At 53.9% G+C, this 20,640-nt stretch overlaps 2 protein-coding genes across 7 annotated transcripts in view; both read left to right on the top strand.

Moving 5' to 3' along the window:
- The first annotated feature begins 404 nt into the window (after positions 1-404).
- Positions 405-7,236, top strand: LOC112586910. Of its 2 annotated transcripts, XM_044948672.2 has the most exons (3): positions 405-843; positions 6,464-6,593; positions 6,782-7,236. In XM_044948672.2, exons 1-3 carry the CDS (start codon positions 788-790, stop codon positions 6,971-6,973), a joined length of 378 nt encoding a protein of 125 aa, XP_044804607.2. In that variant the 5' UTR covers positions 405-787; the 3' UTR covers positions 6,974-7,236. The 2 variants fall into 2 exon arrangements, with proteins under 2 accessions (XP_044804607.2, XP_044804608.2); XM_044948673.2 differs by having other exon boundaries at positions 6,464-7,236.
- Positions 7,237-14,592: 7,356 nt separating this feature from the next.
- SLC25A48 (solute carrier family 25 member 48) overlaps positions 14,593-20,640 on the top strand; it is a 43,816-nt gene continuing 37,768 nt past the window's right edge. The window contains exons 1-2 of one of the 5 annotated variants that reach the window (XM_006078285.4): positions 14,593-14,879; positions 17,953-17,996. In XM_006078285.4, the coding sequence (XP_006078347.2) occupies positions 14,786-14,879; positions 17,953-17,996 (138 nt within the window). In that variant the 5' untranslated portion in view covers positions 14,593-14,785. Of the gene's footprint in view, positions 14,880-15,274; positions 15,540-17,895; positions 17,997-20,640 lie in introns of those variants that run through there. The other 4 variants (XM_006078284.4, XM_044947634.2, XM_025292658.3 and 1 more) reach the window with 4 other exon arrangements.

Below are 20,640 nucleotides of genomic sequence, written 5' to 3'. Positions count from 1 at the left end.
AAACTAAAGAGATCAAAATAATATGGCATTGGTACCAAGCAAGTCAAAAGAGAGGGACAAAACAATAATTTCAAGAAACTAAATTGAGTTTGAAACAGTTAAGAACTTAGAATGTGGGTTATGATTTGGTATTTTAAATCAGGTTGAGAGAGAAATGATGTATCCATAAATGATGTTGAGTCAACTGACTAACCATTCAACGTATAAAAATTAGACCTTATCTGTTACCACTTACAAAAAATAAATTCCATATGGATTCAGGAATTGAGTCTATTAAAAGATAAAAGCTGACAGAGAGATGGGGGAGCCCTGCCTAGGCCTAGGGGTCCACTGAGTCACACTTTGCTTGGAATCTCCCATTGGGTAAACCTGTGGTCCTGGAGACACCCAGGCCTTGTGCCCCTCACCTCCACTCCATGGTGGGCTGGGGATCTCCTGTCTTGAGCCCTTAGGCTAAAGACTAACTCTGAAGTCTGCTTCTCCAGGCTGTCCTAGTACTGAGGCTCAAGTCTACAATCTGTACAGTAGCCTAATAGTGATGCACTTTGCAGCTTGAAAGTCTGTAGAGAGGACTGTGTGGGAATCATTCAGTGGGGTAAGAAACTAGGCAAATGATGACAAATGCCTGTCTCTTTTCTCTGAGCAGGAGCACCAGGCCTGGGAGAGAAGCTGAGGCTGCTGGCTCCGTGGGAGAAGGTAGACGTTTGGCACAATCAGTCCTTGCACAGCCATCTCACTTCGTGCTCACTAGTGACCAGGGAAGAACAATATAAGAGGAGCCACAGAGATGGAGACCAGAGATTCAGGCCTTGGCTGCATTCCCAAGGAGCCTGAGGCATCCAGGTAAGGAGAGGTCCAGATGGTCCCAGGCAGCAGAATAGATACTTTAGATCCCTCCTCACCTTTTGCTGGAGGCCCTGGGGGACTCTGTGAGTCTCCGGGCACAAGTCTCCCAGTGAGTTCACTGGACCCGTCATGGAGAACTGATCTGATTTCCGGAAGATGCCTGCCTGCCCTTTGTCCCCCTGAGCCTCTGGGAAGGCTCTGGATTCAGCTGAATTAAGAGGCAGGTGAAGATCACAGGTGTTGGGTGCTTGGGCAGGAGTCTCCATGGTAACAGAGCCATCTGGCTTTCTTGCCTGGCACCAGGCCTTGTGACTTCATGACGGAATCTTCTCTGCCAGGCACAGAGGTTTCCCAGGGGGAAGAGGAGGCCAGGAGGAAGGGACCTTCTGAGGAGGCTTTGTCTTTTCACCCAGAGTTTGAAGATGAAGCTTGATCTTATCATGACTCAGGGCTGCTGCTGACTCTCCAACGGCCGCTGGAGGTAGCATCCGGGGGGAGATAGTGTAAACAGCATTGTGCACTGGCCACCTTTGGCTGAGCCCCTTGGAGAGTTAGTGGAGGCAGCTCTGACCTCCTTCAGTCCAGGCTGGCTGGTGGAGTGGAGCCAGGACCCAGGTGGGAAAGGCTGAGGTCTGGGAGAGCTGTTGGCCCACCACTGGGAGGTCCACACTGGGCCAGCACCACCACATGGCAGGAAGGGTAAGGCCTAGGTGAGCCCAGCCCACAGAGGGGCCCGTGGTCATGGCGATGGGCCTCTCCCCACAAGCTGCTCGCCAGAAGAGCCCTGCCAGTCTTCTGTGTCAGAGCCCTTCATGCACACAACCAGCCATCCAACCAACCCGTGTGAGGTAGTGTCCTAGGCCGCTGAAATAAGTCAGTGCACGCCGGGTGGTTCACACAGTACACACTGATTCTCTCACAGTTCTGGAGGTCAGGGGCCAAAGTCAAGGTGTGGGCGGGGTCCTTCTTCAGGGCTTAGAAAGAGAGTCTGTTCCTTGCCCCTCTCCTAGCTTCTGCTGGTTGCTGGCGATCCTTGGCATTTCTTGGCTTGTGTCAGCATTGCTTTGATCTCTGCCTCCATTGTCACGTGGCATTCTCCCTGTGTCTGTGTCCAAGTGTTCTTCATCTTATAAGGACACCAGTCATTGGATTTGGAGTCCACTCTAATCTAGGATGACCTCATCTTGACTCGGTTCCATTTGCAAAGGGCCCGTTTCTAAGTAAGGACTCATTCACAGCTACCAGGGGTTAGGACCCTCCTATCTTACAGGGGACGTGGTTCAACTCTCGATGCCATGTAAGTCACGGTGAAAAGGCTTCAGAGCAGGGCAGGCTCAGGCTCAAACCCCGGCACCACTGCTAGTCGGTCCTGTTTTCTTGACCCAGCAAAGCTGGAAAGGCGAGTCTGTCCTCATGTGCTTCTAAGGACTCCCAGAGAGAGAGGACTCTCTGGGAGTGCCCATGGGGTGTCTGGGGAGTGGCAGAAACTCAGCAAAAGTGGCTTGAGTGGGGCATGTGTGACTCAGAGGAGGGCCTGGTCCCCTGTCTCCAGGAGCTCATGGTCAGCAGGGTAGCAGGCACTGACCAAGGGTTAAGACTTGGGATGGGGACCTTGTGCTCAAGCTGTACACAGGAGTTGGGGCAAGCATGGACCACATGGCCTGTGGCAGAAGGTGGCACTCCAGGCCCAGAGGCCCCATCAAGGATCAAGAAGGCCAGGGTCAGAACACAGTAGGTCCCTCCTGTGTGACCCAGAAGCCACGTGCGCAACCCACAGACCCCACTATATACCCATGGTCCTGACAAACAAAGGTGGAACATGGGCTGGCCTTTCACTGACAGGTGCTCTGGGTACCTCTGTCCCCTCAGGGCCTGGACAGCAATTCCTCATTCTCCACCCCACCCTGCCCTAAGACATGGCTTCTCCCTCCTGGTGACATTGAGTCTGGAAAGGACTTTTTCCTGGCCAAGCCCAGTTCAGCATTCTTTCTTTTTCCCTCTTTCTTTCACTTCAACCTTCCTTTTATTCTTTCATTATTTGGTATCTGCTGTGTGTCAGGGCTGTTGTAGACTCCAAGGATATAGAAGACAGATGGGCCTTGCCTGCTGCTGCTTCTGCCTAGGTGGAATTTATAAACAGTGAGATGAAAGGCATTAATCAAGTAATCATGCAGATAAATGTTTCACATCAGAGGAATGGGTGCTCTGAAATGAGACGTTCCAGGGTGGTGGGAGTCAATGGTAGAGTGACACAACCAAGCCAGGAGTTAGGGAAGAGACCCTAAGCCAGGAGCTGGAGAAGTTGTCAACTAGGAGAAAGGAGAGGGGAGAGAGTCCAGGCAGAAGCGTTAGCACATGCAAAGGCCCTGTGGCAAGAGGATAGTTGGCAAGTAAGAAGGACCTAGAGAAGGTCTGCATGGCTGGAGTGGACAGAGTGTAGGGCATGTGCACGTGTGCTAAGTCTCTTCAGTCAAGTCCAGCTCTTTGCGACCCCATGGACCATAGCCCACCAGGCTCCTCTGTCCATGGAGCTTCTCCAGGCAAGAATACTGGAGTGGGTTGCCATGCCCTCCTTCAGGGGATCTTCCCAACCCAGGGATCAACCCCACCTGTGTCTCCTGTGGCTCCTGCATTGCAGGCAGATTTTTTTTTACCACTGAGCCACTGGGAAGTCCGTAGGGCATTCTAGATGCACTGAAAGTCAGCAAGTTAGACCCATCACTTGTTGGAAAAGTATCAGTTGAGTGAGAAAAGACTGCTCACACATGGAGCAGGCAGACCTCTGATCAAAAAAACTCTTTCAGTGTAGAAGTGAAGGGCGAGGTGATCCAGAGTCAGCTGGGGGAGGTGGGGGTTGGAAATGCTCCTCTTTGCTGAGAGGCTAAGAGCAGGTTTGGGCACAGGCTCTGGAGCAGGACCTACTTGTTATGACTGTAGGAAGGACAGAAGGCTGACTGGTGTCTCCAGGAGGGAGAAGGAGGCACTGTGAGACTGCGGGTCCAGCAGGCTGGGTGCCCTGGGGCTTGTGGGTAACCTGACCCTGGCTGGGAGCCACCCTGGGTTTAACCAAGCAGAGCCGCATTTGGAAAACCCCTCTAGCCTCCAGCGTTGGCAAGAGCAGGGGAGGGAAAGCTGGAGGGGCTGAGGGAGTTGGGTGCCATGACAGATGGAACACCCTTCTCTTCCCAGATGTCCCAGGAGAGCTGCAAGGCTGAGCCCAGAGTCTTGTCCTCTCCAAGGCTCCTGGAGGAAGACAGCCCAGAGCCCCCATCCCAGCAACTGCAGGCCACCAGTTCAGGGGGCAGCGAGTCCCTCGGCAACCTTGACCTCTCCCATGGGCCCCTGGTGGCCCTGGAGTACCTGCCCTTCTTCCGCACCTACGGGCAACTCCTGGCTGAGGAGGAGTTGGCCCCACGGCCTGAGGTCTTCAGGGACCAAGGAGGAGACCAGAGTGTCAGAGAGGAGGACTCAGAGCTGCCCAGCGGCTTCTTCCCCTACTATCGCTCCAAGGAGGAGAGCTTTCCCAGCCTGGCCCTCCCTGGCAGGTCACGTGCAGGCTCCCGGGGCCCTCCTACCAGGAGAGAGGCGCAGGTCTGCCGCTGCTGCACAAGGACAATCAGCGGCGACGGCTCTGTGAGTCAGGGAGACACAGAGGGTGTGCGGGGCAGCACTGGGCACCCTGGGCCCTTCAAGTCAGGGAGACTACAGAGGGTGTGCAGGGCAGCACTGGGCACCCTGGGCCCAGGGAGACACAGAGGGTGTGTGAGGCAGCACTGGGTGCCCTGGGGCCCTTCAGACCTCTCCCAGGGCCCTGACCCCAGCAGGCTTGGCCAGGCCCCCCAGGGCCAGCTGGAGCAGTGTGTCATTTGTTAAGAGCACAGAATCTGGAGACAGACTGCCTCACTCAATCCTAGCTCGGCCACTTACTCGGAAAGTAGCCTGGGAAATGTGTTTTAAGCTTCATGATTCTCAGTTTCCTTATAAAGACAGATAATAGTGGTAGCTACTATTTGTTTAGTTCTTAGGCTCCCAGACAAATGATTCATGTGTGCCATTTCATTTTTCCTAATAAGACTCCTATGGGGTAGGTGTTATTATTCCCATTTTATGGAATGAGACTTGGAGAAGTTAAGCAACTTGGCCAGAGATGCTGCTATCAAGAGCAGTCCTGGGATTTGACCTAAAGCCCATGCCCCACAGAATCCCTAATAGCCACTTCCAGCACCATGAAGCTGGCACCGATCTCTGTGCCTGCAAGATGGAGGTGGTGGGATGAGTGGGTTCTAATCCCATTTGGGAGCCCTGGGCGGGGGGTGGAGGGGGTGACCTGCACCACTGAGAGCTTCCCTTCTGTAGATCAGGCACGCCTCTCCCTTCTGCTCCTAGTGCTACTGTGGAGTGGAGGCCCAGGCCAGCCCTGGGTGTCAGGCAGAACCTGGAAGCCTGGCTGACCTTCTTGTCTCCCCCTGGCCCAGGCTGGCCCAGCAGACCTCACCGCTGGGCGCTCTCACTCAGCCGCCTGCTGCCCTATCCTGCTAGTCTCAGCCGGGCATTCCCATGACAGTGGCCTGGACACCCCTCTCTCCAGCAACACTGCCTTCGGGCCTCAGTTCCTCCTTCATGCTTCAGGATTTGTGCCTTACTACAGAAGCCCCGAGGAGGGGCTACACATAAGCCCTGGGCCCCCTGCCTCTCCACTGTGGGGCCAGGAGTCCACAGGAAAGCTGCCCAGGCCCAGGGCAGCCACACTGTGAGGGAGCAGGAGCTGGTGGTGGCAGGAACCACCAGCAGACAGCCCCCAGCACCTGATGATCAGCACGCAAGAGGGGAAGTGACTGGGGGCAAGGCTCCAGGGCTCAGCTTGTCGTGGGACTGGAGCTGGCCTGGGACCGCAGCCCCCAGGCCTTCATTTTCCCCTCTGGAGGGAGGCACCCAAGCCCAGGCTCTCCTGTTGGTCTCGAAAGAAGACCCTGCACCCTACTAGTGGGTGGCTTGACCCTGGGGTCTGAGTCAGCAGAGGAGAGCTCAGCCTGCATCCCATGTTCAGCCACACACCCAGGAAGTGACCCTGGCTGCTCCCACTCCTCTCTCCTAGCTGGAAAACTTGCCCAATGGAGGGCAGCTGTCCCAGGAGTGCCTCCACAAAGGGGAGGGAGCAGGGTTTGCCCGAACACTTGAGAGGTGCAGAGATCAGAGACTGGTTTGTAAATAAATCATTCCACTCCCAGGGTTGGACTTGGTGCACTAACTTGATGCTTTGGAATAATACTTGTGGCTTCCATTTATGGAGCAGGTACTATATGCTAGGCACCTCACAGAGATCATCTCCATAATCCTGAGGTGCAAACACTGGTGTCATCTGCATTCTACAGCTGAAGAAACAAGCTCAGGGAGGTCAAGTAATGTGCCTGAGCTCACACAGCTCATAGAGAGCAGAGCTGCGATTCACACCCAGGTCCATCTGACCTGGGACCCTGAGCACTTGAGCACTTGCCCTCATGCTCCTCCTCAGGGAGTCTTGACACAGCTGGGGAGAGTCAGCTGCTGCCCGACAGGCTGCCCTGGACCTGCCCCCACCTCCCTCCTCCTCACTGCCCCTCTGCCTTTCCTTCTCCAGCTCCCTGCTCTTTGGAGCAACGTATGTCTGCCGAGCCCCTGCCTACCTGGACCGCGTGGACATGTTGTCTGGTGCCCCGACTCCAGGTTCACCCCGTGTACCGCAGCAGAGGGCCCTGAGGCTGAAGCAGGTGGGTGCGGACCGTGTGCTGCACCCGGGGCTGTGCACGTGGACGCTGGCCCCTGTTGAAACCGTCCTCTAGTGCCCGGTCACGCCCGCCATGCCCCATGTTCACAGCCACTCTGTCACGCAGTGCTGGCTCCCTGTCCCCTTCTCCTGACCCACACACCCCGGTGGCTGATTTCTGTTCCTGACTAGGGGGATGCCTGCACCTGCTCCCCACTCTTCCTGAGGATGGGGAAGTTGAGGAGGACGGGAAAGAAAGCAGTCACTCATACTTCAGGTACATGCAAGAATTTCTTCTTAAAAAAGGTTTTGTTTGTGTTGTTTTCTACGATTTCCCTTTGGGCTGGGAGACTTGGGTTTGGGAGTGTGATGGATGAAATCTAGTGGCCTTGCTGGAAGACTCCTTGGCTTGGCCTGAGGGGATTGGCCTGACCCCCTGTGTGTTCCTCAGAGCCCGGTCTGGGTGAGTCTGTGCTGGCTGGGCATCCTTGAGCCCTCACTGCCCTCAAACAGTTAGGAGGTGTGTCTGGGTGTGTGTTTGAAACCAGGGCCACCCCCTCCTGTGCTTTCTGAGCTGGGCCCCAGGGATGACTCCCTGGTCCTGCGTGTGGGGCTCCTAGAGTGCAGGTCAGGCTGGGAGCCCTGCCGCCAAGCACCATCATCTCCAGAGCAAGCAGGCGGGACCTCACTTGCTCATGGGGCTGAAGAGACCCTGGAGCTTTTCAAGACTGGGAGCTCTCTTGAGGGAGCGGTTTGAAGGAAGGATCTGGGGCAGAGAAGTCCTGGGTGGGATGGTGGGAGGGCTTATCTTCAAGAGCAGGTTGCTTCTCATCCATCCAGCTAGCACCAGCCGGGAGCTGCTCTGGGTCGACACAGACATGAACACAAGTGAGAACACAGAGGCTGGAACAAGGTTGAGAAGTAACTTTCGTTGAGTGTTTATTGTGCGCCAACCACAGTGCTGAGCACTGTACGTCACGCAACATATTGATTTTGAGTTCAGTGCCACTTCAACTAGGTACTGTTAGCAGCTCCATTTTACAGAGAAGGAGGTCCAGGCACAGGGGGATTAAATGGCCAACCAAAGAATACAGAGATGGAAAGCTACAGTCCACAGGGTCGCAAATAATTGGACACGACTGGCGTCTGAGCACGCACAGAGCACAGACACTTAATACAAGCACAATAGTTATGAGCATGGACTCCAGAGCTGGGTAGTGTTTTGATCCTGGCTCTAATGCTTTCCAGCTCTGCATTCTTTGGCTGGCCATTTAATCCTCCCGTACCTGGACAGCCTCCTCTGTCAAATGGGGCTGCTAACAGTACCTAACTGAAGTTCTACCGAACTCAAAATCAGCATCTATTTCCATGTAATATATTGGGCTTCCCTGGTGGCTCAGATGGTAAAGAATCCACTTGCAATGCGGGAGACCTGGGTTCAATCTCTGGGTTGGGAAGATCTGCTGAAGGAGGGCATGGCAACCCATTCCAGTAATCTTGCCTGGGGAATCCCCATGGAGAGAGGAGCCTGGCAGGCTATGGTCCATGGGGTTGCAAAGACTCGGACATGACTGACCGACTAAGCACAGCACATGTAACATATTATCTCAAAGCTTAGTTATGTTTATGTTATGTTTGTTAGCCGCTCAGTGGGCTTCCCTGGTGGATCAGATGGTAAAGAATCTGCCTGCAACGCTGGAGACCCAGGTTTGATCCCTGGGTTGGGAAGATCTCCTGGAGAAGGAAATGGCTACCCACTCCAGTATTCTTGCCTGGAGAATTCCATGACAGAGGAGCCCGGCTGGCTACAGTCCACGGGGTAGCAAAGAGACACCACTGAGCGACTAACACTTTCAGTAGCTTAACATAACAATAAACATGAATTTTCTCCCAGCATCAAGGTTCTGGAGTCTGGGAGCAGCTTGGCTTGTGGCTTGGGATCTCTCATGAAGCTGCAGGTAAGATGTTAACCAGGGCTGCAGCTGCTTGAAGGCTTGACTGTGGACTGGAGGATCTGCTTCCTGCCTCACGTGGTTGGCAAATCTGTGCTGGTTGTTGGCAGGAGGCCTCCGCTTCTCACCCGTGGGCCTTTCCACAAGGCTACCTGAGCAGCCTCACAACATGCTGACTGGCTTCCCCAGAATGATGGATCCCAGAGACAGAAACTGGGATGCCTAATACAGCTGAGCCTTCAAAGTCATATAGTGTCACCTCTGCCATACTCTGTTGGCCACACAGGTGAGCTCTAATTCAGTGTGCAAAGAGACCTCACAAGGGTGTGAGTGGTCAGAAGACCATCATCTTGGAGACCGGCTACCATAAGATATAGTGCCAAATTCTGGGGGTTCATGGGGAGAAAGGGCTCATTCACCGGATCAGTCTCTGTAGTTAGGGTAGGAGAGTCAGAGGGAAGTAGTCTTAACTCTACACTTGGGAGGAATGTGCTAGATAATGATTGTATCCCCAGTCCCCAGATTATACTTAGTTTCTGGTAGGTTCAGTTCAGTTCAGCCACTCAGTCATGTCCGACTCTTTGCAACCCCGTGGACTGCAGCACGCCAGGCCTCCCTGTCCATTACCGACTCCTAGAGCCTGCTCAAACTCATGTCCATCGAGTCAGTGATGCCATCCAACCATCTCATCATCTGTTGTCCCCTTCTCCTCCTGCCTTCAGTCTTTCCCAGCATCAGGGTTTCTGGTAAATACTCAGAGGTTAATTGTTGGATAAAGCATCAATAAGGCAGAAAAGGGGCCCAGTGTGATTTTATGTGTCTAAAGCTAGGGGAGGAGTGGTCATTATGAGGCACCTGGGTGGCAGGCAGGAGGGAGAAGGTGGAGACCCCCTTAGGGCAGTGTTCCTGCAGTGGAGAGAGGGCTGGAGCTTGCCTGCTTTGCCAGGAGACCTGGCTTCAGCAGAACCATGTAACCATGGGGCAGTGGGCAACTTCCCTTCTGCCCACTCCCCTGCAAATGAACTTGAACCTCATTTAAGGCTGGTTCTCTTCAGCCTTCTCCCTTGGCAAATCATTTGTCGCTTGGGAAGTCTCTATTTTGGAGAAAATCGAATCCATATGGTTTTGAGATTTTATTCTTTGAAGTCTTTTTCTTTGTAGTCGCATCAAAAATGAGATGTCCTGGGAGTCCTTCACATCTCCCCTCTCTTAAAAACAGGAAGTTGCTCTTTGCCATGTTCATGCTCACCCTGGAGCAGAGAGCCATGGGTTTGGGTGGGTTCAGAGCTGAGTTTGTTACCCAGACTCTTTCTTCAAGGTGTGGGGTCTTAAGTCTGGTCTCAAATTTCTTTTTTTACTTTTAAATATTTATTTATCTACTTAGCTGTGCCAGGTCATAGTTGCGACACACAGGATCTTTGATCTTGGTTGCGGCATGCAGGACCTTTAGTTGCAGCGTGTGGGATCTAGTTCCCTGACCAGGGATCAAACCTGGACCCCCTGAATTGGGAGAGTGGAGTCTTAGCCCCTGGACCACCAGGCAAGTCCTCATCAGGCCCCTGAGAGGTTCACTCTGGCACCCTCAGACTCCTCCTGAGCCTCCGTGTCAGCACCTCTTTCAGTGCCCAAGTGTATACTGGCTCTGACTGCCAGCCTAGCGCCAGAGAAAGTAGGCCAGGAACCCCTCCCCCTTGCCACAGGTAAGCCTTTCTTTTCCTCGAGAGCCCCAAATGCTGTGCAGCAGCGCCCTCTGCTGGCGTGTATTAAGAAGACATCCACCTCTGGCATCTTCGTGATCCAGAATTTCAGACTTCTGCTTTGCTACAAAAGGCAGAGGGGAAATTGAGGCCTGGACCCGCCCAAGGTGCTCCCAGTGAACAGCAGCACCAGAAGCAGAGCCCAGGCAGCCCAGCATCCTGGCAGCTGCTTGGCCCTCCTCACTTCACGGCCAATCACCTCTATTTTTTGACTTGGAGCATCAAATTGAATGGACCCTAGACCCAAATACAGTCAGAACATGGCTCTGAATAGACTTTCTCAGAGAACTGTAAGTAAAGTAAGGAATCCTGCCCCAAATGAAGAACTTCAGTAGCACCTTGAAAATCAGAACCAGACTCAGGGATGGGACCCCAGAATTCCCATTATCCGAGGCTGGCACAGAGTGATGCAGGAGGTACAAGCACCCAAAGAAGAAAGACAGCCATGCCCATGGCTATGGGGAGTTATTAAAGGTCCCTCAACAGAGGGGAGCAGGGCCATCTGAGCAGAGGTGCTGAGTAGAGGAAAGACAGGTGGGAGACAAGGTTGTGGGGGTTGTGAGCTGAGAGATGACGGATGTAGCTGGGAGAGGGCCAGATGAGGGCCCTGAGGGTCCCCAAATGGAAAGAGGAGCAGGGGATGAACTCTGAGGATAGAGAGAGAGCAGGGTCTTTGCCTCGGGGGGTCAGGCAGGAGAAGCAGCTGGCCCAGGTATAGTAGGTGGGTGCAGGCAGGGGACCTGGGCTTGGCCTAGAGTGTTGAGGATGTAGAGACCCGAGGCTGGAGAGACTCAGGGTGCAACCAGGAGGTTCCCATCCTGGGGGCCTTCCCTGAGTTCTGCCTGGCATACAGCTCGCCCAGTGTTCTCACATTTGCCCCCTGTGGCGCCTCAGGCGAACAGTCCCCTCTCTGACAGAGACCTTCCTGAGAGCAGAGACTGATGCCGACTAGAAAGGACAAGTGAGAAATGGGATGTGCACCACTGATTGTCAGAGCACCGCCCATCTGCGTATCCTCATTGCCACTGTGGTGGAAGCTGCTCTGGGGGCTACCTTTGGGGAAGGAGCTGAGGAAGAAAGGAACTGGGGGATCTTTCTGGCCCTAGCACCCCAGGGAGTTGACATCTCTTTGCCTCAGTTGCTTTACCTGCTCTCTCCCAAGGGTGGCATACAGTGTGCACGGCAGCACCATAAACACTGCTCCAACGTAGGGATGCCAGGACTAAGCAGCAGCCCAGAGCCCTCCCAGACTCAGCGTCCTGCCGGGTCTAGGGTTCTCTGGCCAGCCCCCGGCTGCCACGAGAACCGGGTCCTCCCCACCTCCCTCAGTGGGGAGCCTCATGGGCAGCTCTGTGGCCCACGTTTGGGGATGGAGCACAGAGCTTCCTTCTGGAAAGGAGCTCACAGCCTTGGCACTGCTGCAGCTCATTAGCAGTTCAAGCAGCTGCTTTCTGGGCTCAGGAGGCTGTCCCAGGGCTCCGGGGCCTCTGCCTGCCAACTCAGGACCTTCCCGTTTGGTGCCAAACTGAGGGACTGAGGGAATGACAGCACCCCCTCCCCTGGCACCTGCTGGGTGGTCCTCCAAAAGAGTGGACCTGGGGGAACTGGCAGCCTTGCCACCTGTGGATGGGCTCCAAGGTGAGTTCACAAAGTGACCACTCTTTGGAGACCTTTGATTTCTCATAACTGCCCTGGCACGTGTCCCAAGCATGGCGGGGCACAGTTTGGTTGGTTGCTACCGGTAGCCCTCACTTTTCTCGGCCCTTTTAGGATCAAGCCTCAGTGGCAAACTCTGTCTTGCTTTGGAGGAGGGAGCCCTGGGCAGCTGTCGTGCCATGTTGGCCTGGAGGATGTGACATCGCTGTGTGTGGGGGAGAAGGGCTGGGCCCAGCAGAGACCCCTCCCCCAGACCTTACCCCCTGCCATTTCCTGCAACCTCAGGTGCTAAGGCCAGGTGCCCTGCTGGGAACTAGCAGGACACTGGGGATGCCAGGGAGCCCTCACTCCACATAGCTAGATCATGATTCTAGTAAGCATGTGCCTCCAGCTGGGGCCTGGCTGGGTGCAGGACCTGCCTCCAGAGTGAGATTGAGAGAGAGATGACTGTCCCCCCCCACCCCCGCCTTTCAGGCTGGACAGTGCAGGCTTGAGCTTGAGCCTGGAGGGAGCTGGGTCCCTGCAGAGTTTGACATGACCTTGGACCCCCAGGTCCTGCTGTCTCTGGGCCCAGGGCACTGAGTGGGACACAGCTGGGATGACAGTAAGCATCCTTGCCTGGGGATGGACAGGGAAGAGAGAGTCCGTGGCTGATGGGGCTCAGCACAGGCCCTGGGAGACATGAGCACCCCACTGCCATTTTGAGGCAAGGGGCTGGACAGGAAGGTGGGAGGGATGAGAAATGTGTGGAGAAAGGTCAAGAGCAATCTGTTAGGTTGTTCCTAGAATGCCTTCCCAGCTCACAGCTGACCAGATAGGGTCTCATTAAACCTCCCTACGCCGTCTATGAGCTGCCTTGTCTCTGTTTTACAGGTGTACACAGTAAAACCAGCAGGAGATTCTTTGTGACCTAACGGTAGGGTCTGGCTGAGCAATGTGAAATCTGCAGGGCATTCTGGGAGGCTGGAACCACTCGTCTGCCATGTGGAATTTCTTCCTCAGGGAAACCTCCGTGTTGGATGAAGTTTGCTCATTTATGAAGGATAAACTCCCTGACCTAAAATCAGTTGGCCGCCACATCCACAAATTCGCTTCACAGCCACACCTCGATCAGTGTTTGATGAAATCACTGGGTACTGTCGCTAGCCAAGTTACACCTAAGAGTGACCGTCGCTGGGGTGACACGGTGCCTCCTCACAGCTCCTGTGAGGAGAAAGTGAGACTGTGCATAGACTCTGGCTTGAGCACGTCTTCAGGGCAAGGCAGCACGGGCTCCATGGGCTTGTCTGGAGTGTGTGGGCAGAGACAGAGGGGTATACATTTGGGGGTGGCAGGAAGTGTCTCAGTCAAGGTGGCTGGGCTGGGTTTGGGCCTGCTTGTCTGCTGGGGATGGGGGCTGGTCCAGACGGCCTTGGGGGTGAGGCGTCAGTAGCTTCTGGGACCTGCGAGGTTCACACTTCCAGAGGCACTGTGTGCTTGCTACCTGGCCACCCAGACATCATGCCTAGGCAGCAGTCAGAGGAAACTTCCAGGCTCGCCTCACCCCTCCTGAAGGCCTGGCCAGGGACAGGCTGAGAGTTTCCAGGGCCTTAGAAATTCCTACCTGGCCCAGGTGCTCTCAGCAGGGGACTCTGTGCCCTCAGTCAGGGGTGCTGCCGGACCTTCAAATCTGGTGGGTCTCCCCTGGGTGGGCCACTGTGGCAGCCAGGTCTTTGGGAATAAGCTCAAATCTGTCTATGCACCGCTAAACTTAGAGTTCAGGTGTGACAACTTTCATCTCCTAATTTGACCAGTTTTCTAAAAGATTAAAATCTATGTACAATTTATGTGGCATACAATCATTTTCCTAGGAATGGGAATAGTGGTAACACCTATTTCATAGGGCTGCTGTAGGAGTAAGCCCAGGTACAGTGAAGATGCCTGATTTCTGTGCTCAGGACATGTTGGACATTATTAAGATAGTATTTAGAGATGATTTGGAGCCCACCTGGGCTAGGTATTTTCCACACATTATTTCAGTGATTCAGGAATAGACCAGATTTTGAAACCTGGGGGCTTGCGAAAGATGTGGAAGGTGGGGTGGAATAGAGCCCCTGACTGCTAAAGTTGTTATGGAAAATTGTCCTTTGTATTTTATTGCGAAGCTGTCCATGGCTTTCAATCAGCTCACAGAACTGAGAACTTCCGGTTTAGATGAAAGTTGGATGTGTGTGCATGCTAAGTCGCTTCAGTCATGTCCGACTCTGTGACCCCATAGACTGTAGCCCACCAGGCTCCTCCATCAATGGGATTCTCCAGGCAAGAATACTGGAGTGGGTTGCCATTCACTTCTGCAGGGGATCTTCCCAACCCAGGGATCAAACCTGTCTCTCCTGTAACTCCTGCGTTGCAGGCAGATTATTGATGACTGAGCCACCAGGGAAGCCCTGATAGTTGGGCATTCAATTACAATTATTCCAGCTCTGTTTTAGCTGAAAAGATGTGTCCATCCAGCTAAATAATTCAGTCACAGAGTGACCTTGGTGTTTGTAATCAAATACTTCCCGACCTCAGATAGGGCCTTCCTCTTTACCTCTTGTCATTTGAAAAAATGTCCCTGAAATAATTTCCAGTGTCTCAGAGACGTGAATAACTGCAGGTGGATACTCCCTCGCCGGCCCGCGCTCTGTGCCTTTAAGGTCCACTGGGGGCGTGATGTCAGCCGCCCGCGGGCACCCGAAGCGGGGAGTGGGGCAGCCCGGTGTGGAGGAGGACCTGCCTGCAGGGAATCCGTGTCCCTGACTTCACCCGTCTGGCGCGCTTGCCCGCAGGCCCTGTCCAGAAGACATTGAATGGGCACTGACCCAGCTCCAGGAAAGCCAGGCGCCGCGGCCGGGGCCATGGGCAACTTCCAACTGGAAGACTTTGTCGCGGGCTGGATCGGAGGTGAGCGCAACCCAGGACGGGAGGGATGGAGGGACCCCCAGAGGTGAGTGTGGACGGGGACAGTTCTGCGCGACAAGAAGAGAGCGAGGCGGCGGGCGCTGCACGGGCGGAGTCTCCACGCGGTGCCTGATTCGGGAGCTCAGCTACTGCCCATACACTACCCAGGCGCGCGCCGCCCGCCGCCCGGCTGGTCTTGCGGCTCCTCGCCTGCTGCCGCGAGCCCCACTCAGATTCTTCCGGAGCCTGCGATTGCCTCAAACTTCGGGTTTACAAAACTTGATTCTGATCCGTAATGATTAAACCGCCCATCAAAGTGGACAGCCAATGGAGCATCCCGGCGCGTACACTCCCTTCGGCGCCCCGGTGCGCACCTGAATTGGGGCACTCCTGGGAACTTGTAAGTGAGGGTGGCGCTTGACCACCGCACGCTCCGCGCGCAGGATGCGGAGCCCAGCACCACGGTCAGGCTGGCTCTTCGGGCGTCCGGCTGTTGGGGGAGCTGGAGCACAGAGCTGGGGACACAGTACCGGCAGCAGACGCCCCCTGCCAGACAGGGGAAACCCTTACGGTTTTCAGCTGCTGCCAACTGTCACACCTCTCCTCTGGCACTGTTGGGCCGGCTGATCCCTACCTACCGCTCCTGGAGCCGCTGTCTGCTGGGTGTGTTTGCTTGGGCAAGAGTCACATCCATTGCCTCCCTTCTTCATTCTTCTCTGTCCAGTAGGGGGTCGGTCTGTCCCTCCTCTTTGTTCAGCTATTGAAGGTTTGAGAGACTTCGCTTATTGTAAAATACAGTCTTTCTTTTGGCTCCATCTAAGAGGATTATTGGGCTTCCCTGGCAGCTCAGCAGTAAAGAATCCACCTGCAATGCAGGAGTTGCAGGAGACATAGGTTTAATCCCTCGGTTGGGAAGATCCTCTGGAGGAAGGCATGGCAACCCACTCCAGTATTCTTGCCTGGAGAATCCTACGGACAGAGGATCCTGGAGGGCTACAGTTCATGGGGTCGCAGAGTCAGACAGGACTGAAGTGACTTAGCATGCATGCACACAAGAGGATCATCAGAAAAGAAATGTTGATGAATACAGCCACTCCCCAAAGACAAAGTAAAATACTGACATGCTCAGGTAGAGGCTGTGGCCATCGTGTTTGTGCCCCACCAAGTGTCCTAGGTGAGGAGACCAGGAGACTTGTAGGAAAGGAAAAAACAGAAACAGCATCTGGAATCGGTGGTTCCTCTTCTGGTGGCCCCTCCCACCTAGCAGGAGTCCATGTCTGTCCCCCACAGGTGGCTGTAGGGCTCCTGTCTCTCACCCTCCCAAGCAGAGGTAATTTCTTTCACTGGGGACAGTTCTGTTGCACAGGCTCCCTTGGGTAGGGCTAAATTTACCAGTCAAGGGGCTGTGCCCAGAGACCCAGTGGGCACATCCAGGCCCTCTTCAGACAACCTTTCAGCTGTTGAGAGGGAGAGACTTTCCTTGACTGCCCCTTCAGTAGTCTGACCAACTTCAGTAGGGCCGCCCGGGACGTGATTTGAGAAATGTCCTGGTGGATGAGGCTACCAGAGTGGCTCAAAATTTCTGATGACACAAAGACTGTCTCCACCTCACATGGCAAGTAGTGGGTCATCCTTTATTCTGAGATTGGCCTTACTTTGTTTACGTCAACAGAGTTTTGCTTCCATGAAATGAAGATGAATGTAGTAGCAGGGAATACTTAATAAGTATCAGGTGCTGTCGGAGAAGGCAATGGCACCCCACTCCAGTACTTTTGCCTAGAAAATCCCATGGACGGAGGAGCCTGGTAGGCTGCAGTCCATGGGGTCGCACAGAGTGGGACACGACTGAAGCGACGCAGCAGCAGCAGCATCAGGTGCTGTTTAAATGCTATCTGTATGCCCAGTTGCTCAGTTGTGTCTGTCTCTTTGTGACCCCATGGACTGTAGCCTGCCAGGCTCCTCTGTCCATGGGATTCTCCAGGCAAGAATACTGGAGTGGGTTGCCATTTCCTCCTCCAGATGATGTTCCCGACTCAGGGATTGAACCCACATCTCCTGTGTCTCCTGCACTGGCAGGTGGATTCTTTACCACTGTGACACTTGGGAAGCCCCTAAATGCATATGGTTACTTTTAAAGTAACTTTATTGAGGTTATTTTACATATCATAAAATCCACTCACTTCAAGTGTACAATTTAGTGATTATTAGTAATTTTACTAGGTGGTGCAACCATTACTGTAAGTTAGCTTTAGAACATTTAACCCCCCAGTAAGATCCCTCACACCTATTTATTGTGAAACCCCATGCCATTCCTCTCCCTCTGGGCAACCACTAATCTACTTTCAGAATCTGTTATAAATCTATAGTCATGGAGATTTCCCTCCATGTTTTAGTATATGATTTCTGTAGTTTTAGTGCTTCTGGATAGGTCTTTGGTTTCTTTTGAGTTAACTTTGTATATGGTATGAAAGTGAAAGTCGCTCAGTCATGTCCAACTCTTCGTGACTCCCTTGGATTATAGAGTCCATGGAAGTCTCCAGGCCAGAATACTGGAGTGGGTAGCCATTCCCCTTCTCCAGGGGATCTTCCCAACCTAGAGATCAAACCCAGGTCTCCCACATTGCAAGTGGATTCTTTACCAGCTGAGCCACAGGGGGAAGCCCAAGAATACTGGAGTGGGTAGCCTATCCCTTCTCCAGCAGATCTTCCTGACCCAGGAATCAAACCAGGGTCTCTTGCATTGCAGGCAGATTCTTTACCAACTGAGCTATCAGGGAACCCCCTATATGGTATGAGGGAGAGGTCTAACTTTATTCTTTTGCACTGATACCCAGTTATCCCAGCACCTTTGCCTCCCTTTCTATAGCGTACTTGTCCTGGAGGCAAAGCCCAAGTTTTACTCCATTCTCTTTGCCTTGCTGTGTGTGTGAGCCCATGCCTGAGGGTCCCTTCTGATGACTGGGCATGGACCGAGCAAGTGAATGTAAGTGCCTGGGTCCTCTGTTCTGTCTTCGAACAGCTGGTGCAAGTTCGAAGTCCAGGGGCTGAGTAACCAGCAAGTCTTCTTGATCCCCAGGTGCAGCCAGCGTCGTCGTCGGCCACCCTCTGGATACAGTCAAGGTACGGTAGCCATGTCACCACTACCTTTTGGAAAGAGGCCTGGAGCTAGTCTGCGTCCAGTAGTGTGCCTGCTGCTCTGATCCCCAGAAGGTCGCCAGCCCAGGGCCAGCTCTCTGTGCCAGTCCATGGGGGTGGAGAGCTAGGAGGCCCGGCCTGGAATGCTCTACCCTCATTGCTTGGCAGGGATTTTGTTTTCGTGAATGCTCCGTTTCTGCCTCTAGGTTCTCAGGATCTTCAGGGGAGGGGGCGAGGGCACTGGAAGTATTCTCCTGTTAGCCTCTGTGAAACTAAGGAACCAGAAAAGGCTTCCAGTGTGAGGTGGCATCTGAACCAGCATCTAAGGTCAGGTGATTGGAAAAGATATCCCAGGCACAGAGAACAGAACAGGCAAAGGCACTGAAGTGGGGAGGCCGCCTGGGGGTCACACTTAGGAAAGGCCAACATGGCCAGTTTTGCTGATGCCTCAGGTTTCTGAAAGCAGCTACGGATCAGAATCCAGGAAGGGTAGGTGGGCAGTCAATCCTTGTAGGCCTTGAATATCAGCTTAGGACTCTGGACCTAGGTTGGGAACGGGAAGCCACGTTAACTTGATGGAGCCAGCAAAGCCCCTTAGCATTGGAATCATCCACGCCCCTTGTTCTACAGGTGTGGAAACTGGCCCAGAAAGGGGAAGGGCTCACTCCAGGTCACGACAAGTTGAAGCACTGAGAAGTGAGGTGCTACAAAGGGACATCTGATTCCACCCCCACCCCTGCCTCCTGTCCCCGTGCTAAGCAGCACTCACAGTTATACCCTGAGAAGGTGGCCACTAATAGTGCCTCCTCACCCTGACTTTCACGTGCGTATCTAACGCTCTGCCAGGACTGTGCACAAAGAGGAACCTCTCAGGCCCTCCTACAGGGGCCACTGTGGCCCCCTTTCTCCCCATCTTCCTCCCCATGTGACTGTGGGCCCCTCCTCCGTCAGAGCCCAGGCCTGCTGTCTTCTGATGGGGAGGCCAGCCTACATGTCTAAACAGTTGAAGGTATTTCCTGGCTCCTTGAGTCCCTCACACAAGCCCAGCCTTTTGCTCATATATCAAACACATCCTGGATGCTTTCTCCAGGGCAGAGGTGGTGGACAAAGCAAGTCCGGTCCCTGCCCCTGCAGATCTAACAGCCATGTTTTTGACCCAGGCAGCCACAACCAGTGTGTTTCCCCGAAAGAGTATCCTTCCCTCACCCACAGCCTGGTCAGGGGCTGGTAGAGCCTGTTTGGAAGCCCCATCCTCATCTCCTGCCCCTGGCGTGGTAAGCCTGGCCACCCTGTGCCACATGTCAGCTGTAAAGGATAAGACTCTCCTCCTTTTCTCCACTCCTCCCCCTGAACCTCTACAGGGAAGCTTTCCCAACACATAAAATCTAGTCTTTGTTCCACCTAAGAACCTCTCTGTTGAGAGTACCAGCCTGATGATGCCACCTTCCATGGCTGGCCTCTGAGTCCAGCCCGGGGCTAGCCTGGGGCCCTTGTTTCTCTCTAGAACATTTTCCTTCCGGCTGGCATTTACTCTAGAGTTCCTATTCACTGAGAAAGGTCTGGGCCAGAGTTCTAGAGTCAAAATAGCCTGGAGTCCAGTTCCCACTTCCTGTATTTTCTCCCTTAACCTCCCCGAGCCTCAGTTTCCTCATCTATAAAGTGGACAGTGAGCCTCTTCCCCCAGTGGGACTGTCATGAAGACTGTCACGTTGGCAGTGAGGGTACAGCAGTGAGTGAGCCTTTCTGTCCTGAAGAGCACACGTGCTGGAGCGTGGTGATGCAGACAAGCGGCTTGTCCCAGGTCCCCAGGCTCCCCGCTGAAAGAGCCAAGCTGGAAGGATCCAGGCTGCTGACCTGGGGCAGAGACTCCCACCCTACAGGTGGGAGAGCCAGGCTGGCTGCTTGGGGCAGCAGGGCTGGGGTCAGGATTCACTGCGGGCTCCTGGCACACCTGGTATGCTTAAAGTTTATGTCTGATGCAGTGTGACCAGGGTTTTCTAATCAGGGCTCAGCTCTCTATAGACCAGCGAGAACACTGTAAGAAAATAAATTTGCATTGTTTTAAGCCACTAAATTTATCATATTTTGTTACGGCAGCAATCAGAAACCTACACAGGGAATCAGCTTTTTCATCAGTGAGGTGGGGACAGTATCCACACCTCATAGCATTTGTGGGATTCTGTGAGATAAGTTCCATAAGATGCCCAGTATTTCCCCATGTATGCAGTAGGTGCATATTATGTGCTAGCTCCTGTTGCACTTGGAGAACCTAGAGGCTTGAGCTGTGCTGCTGACATGGGTGTCAACTTCCTCAAGGGCTGACAGATCTTTGCTCTGGTCTAGGCCCAGGGTGAAATATGCCCTGGGCTTTTCTGTGGCCTTACTCAGACCCTCTGCCTGTCTACAGATACCTCAGTCAGCGAAGTCAGCCTCCATTAGAGCACGCCACCATCTCATCCTCCAGCCCCTCGGTCAGTCAGTGCAAAGGGCCGAGTGCCAGGGCCACGCCCTGCTTCAGGGATGAGAGGAAAATACAAGATGGCCCTGTTCCACAGAGGGAACCCAAATACCCTACAAAGCCAACGGAGGTGACAGAATTCCAGCAGAGCTATTTTATATCCTAGCAGAT

Source organism: Bubalus bubalis, chromosome 9 (assembly GCF_019923935.1).
Source record: "Bubalus bubalis isolate 160015118507 breed Murrah chromosome 9, NDDB_SH_1, whole genome shotgun sequence".
Taxonomy (NCBI): domain Eukaryota; kingdom Metazoa; phylum Chordata; class Mammalia; order Artiodactyla; family Bovidae; genus Bubalus; species Bubalus bubalis.
This window is presented reverse-complemented; position numbering and strand designations above follow the sequence as displayed.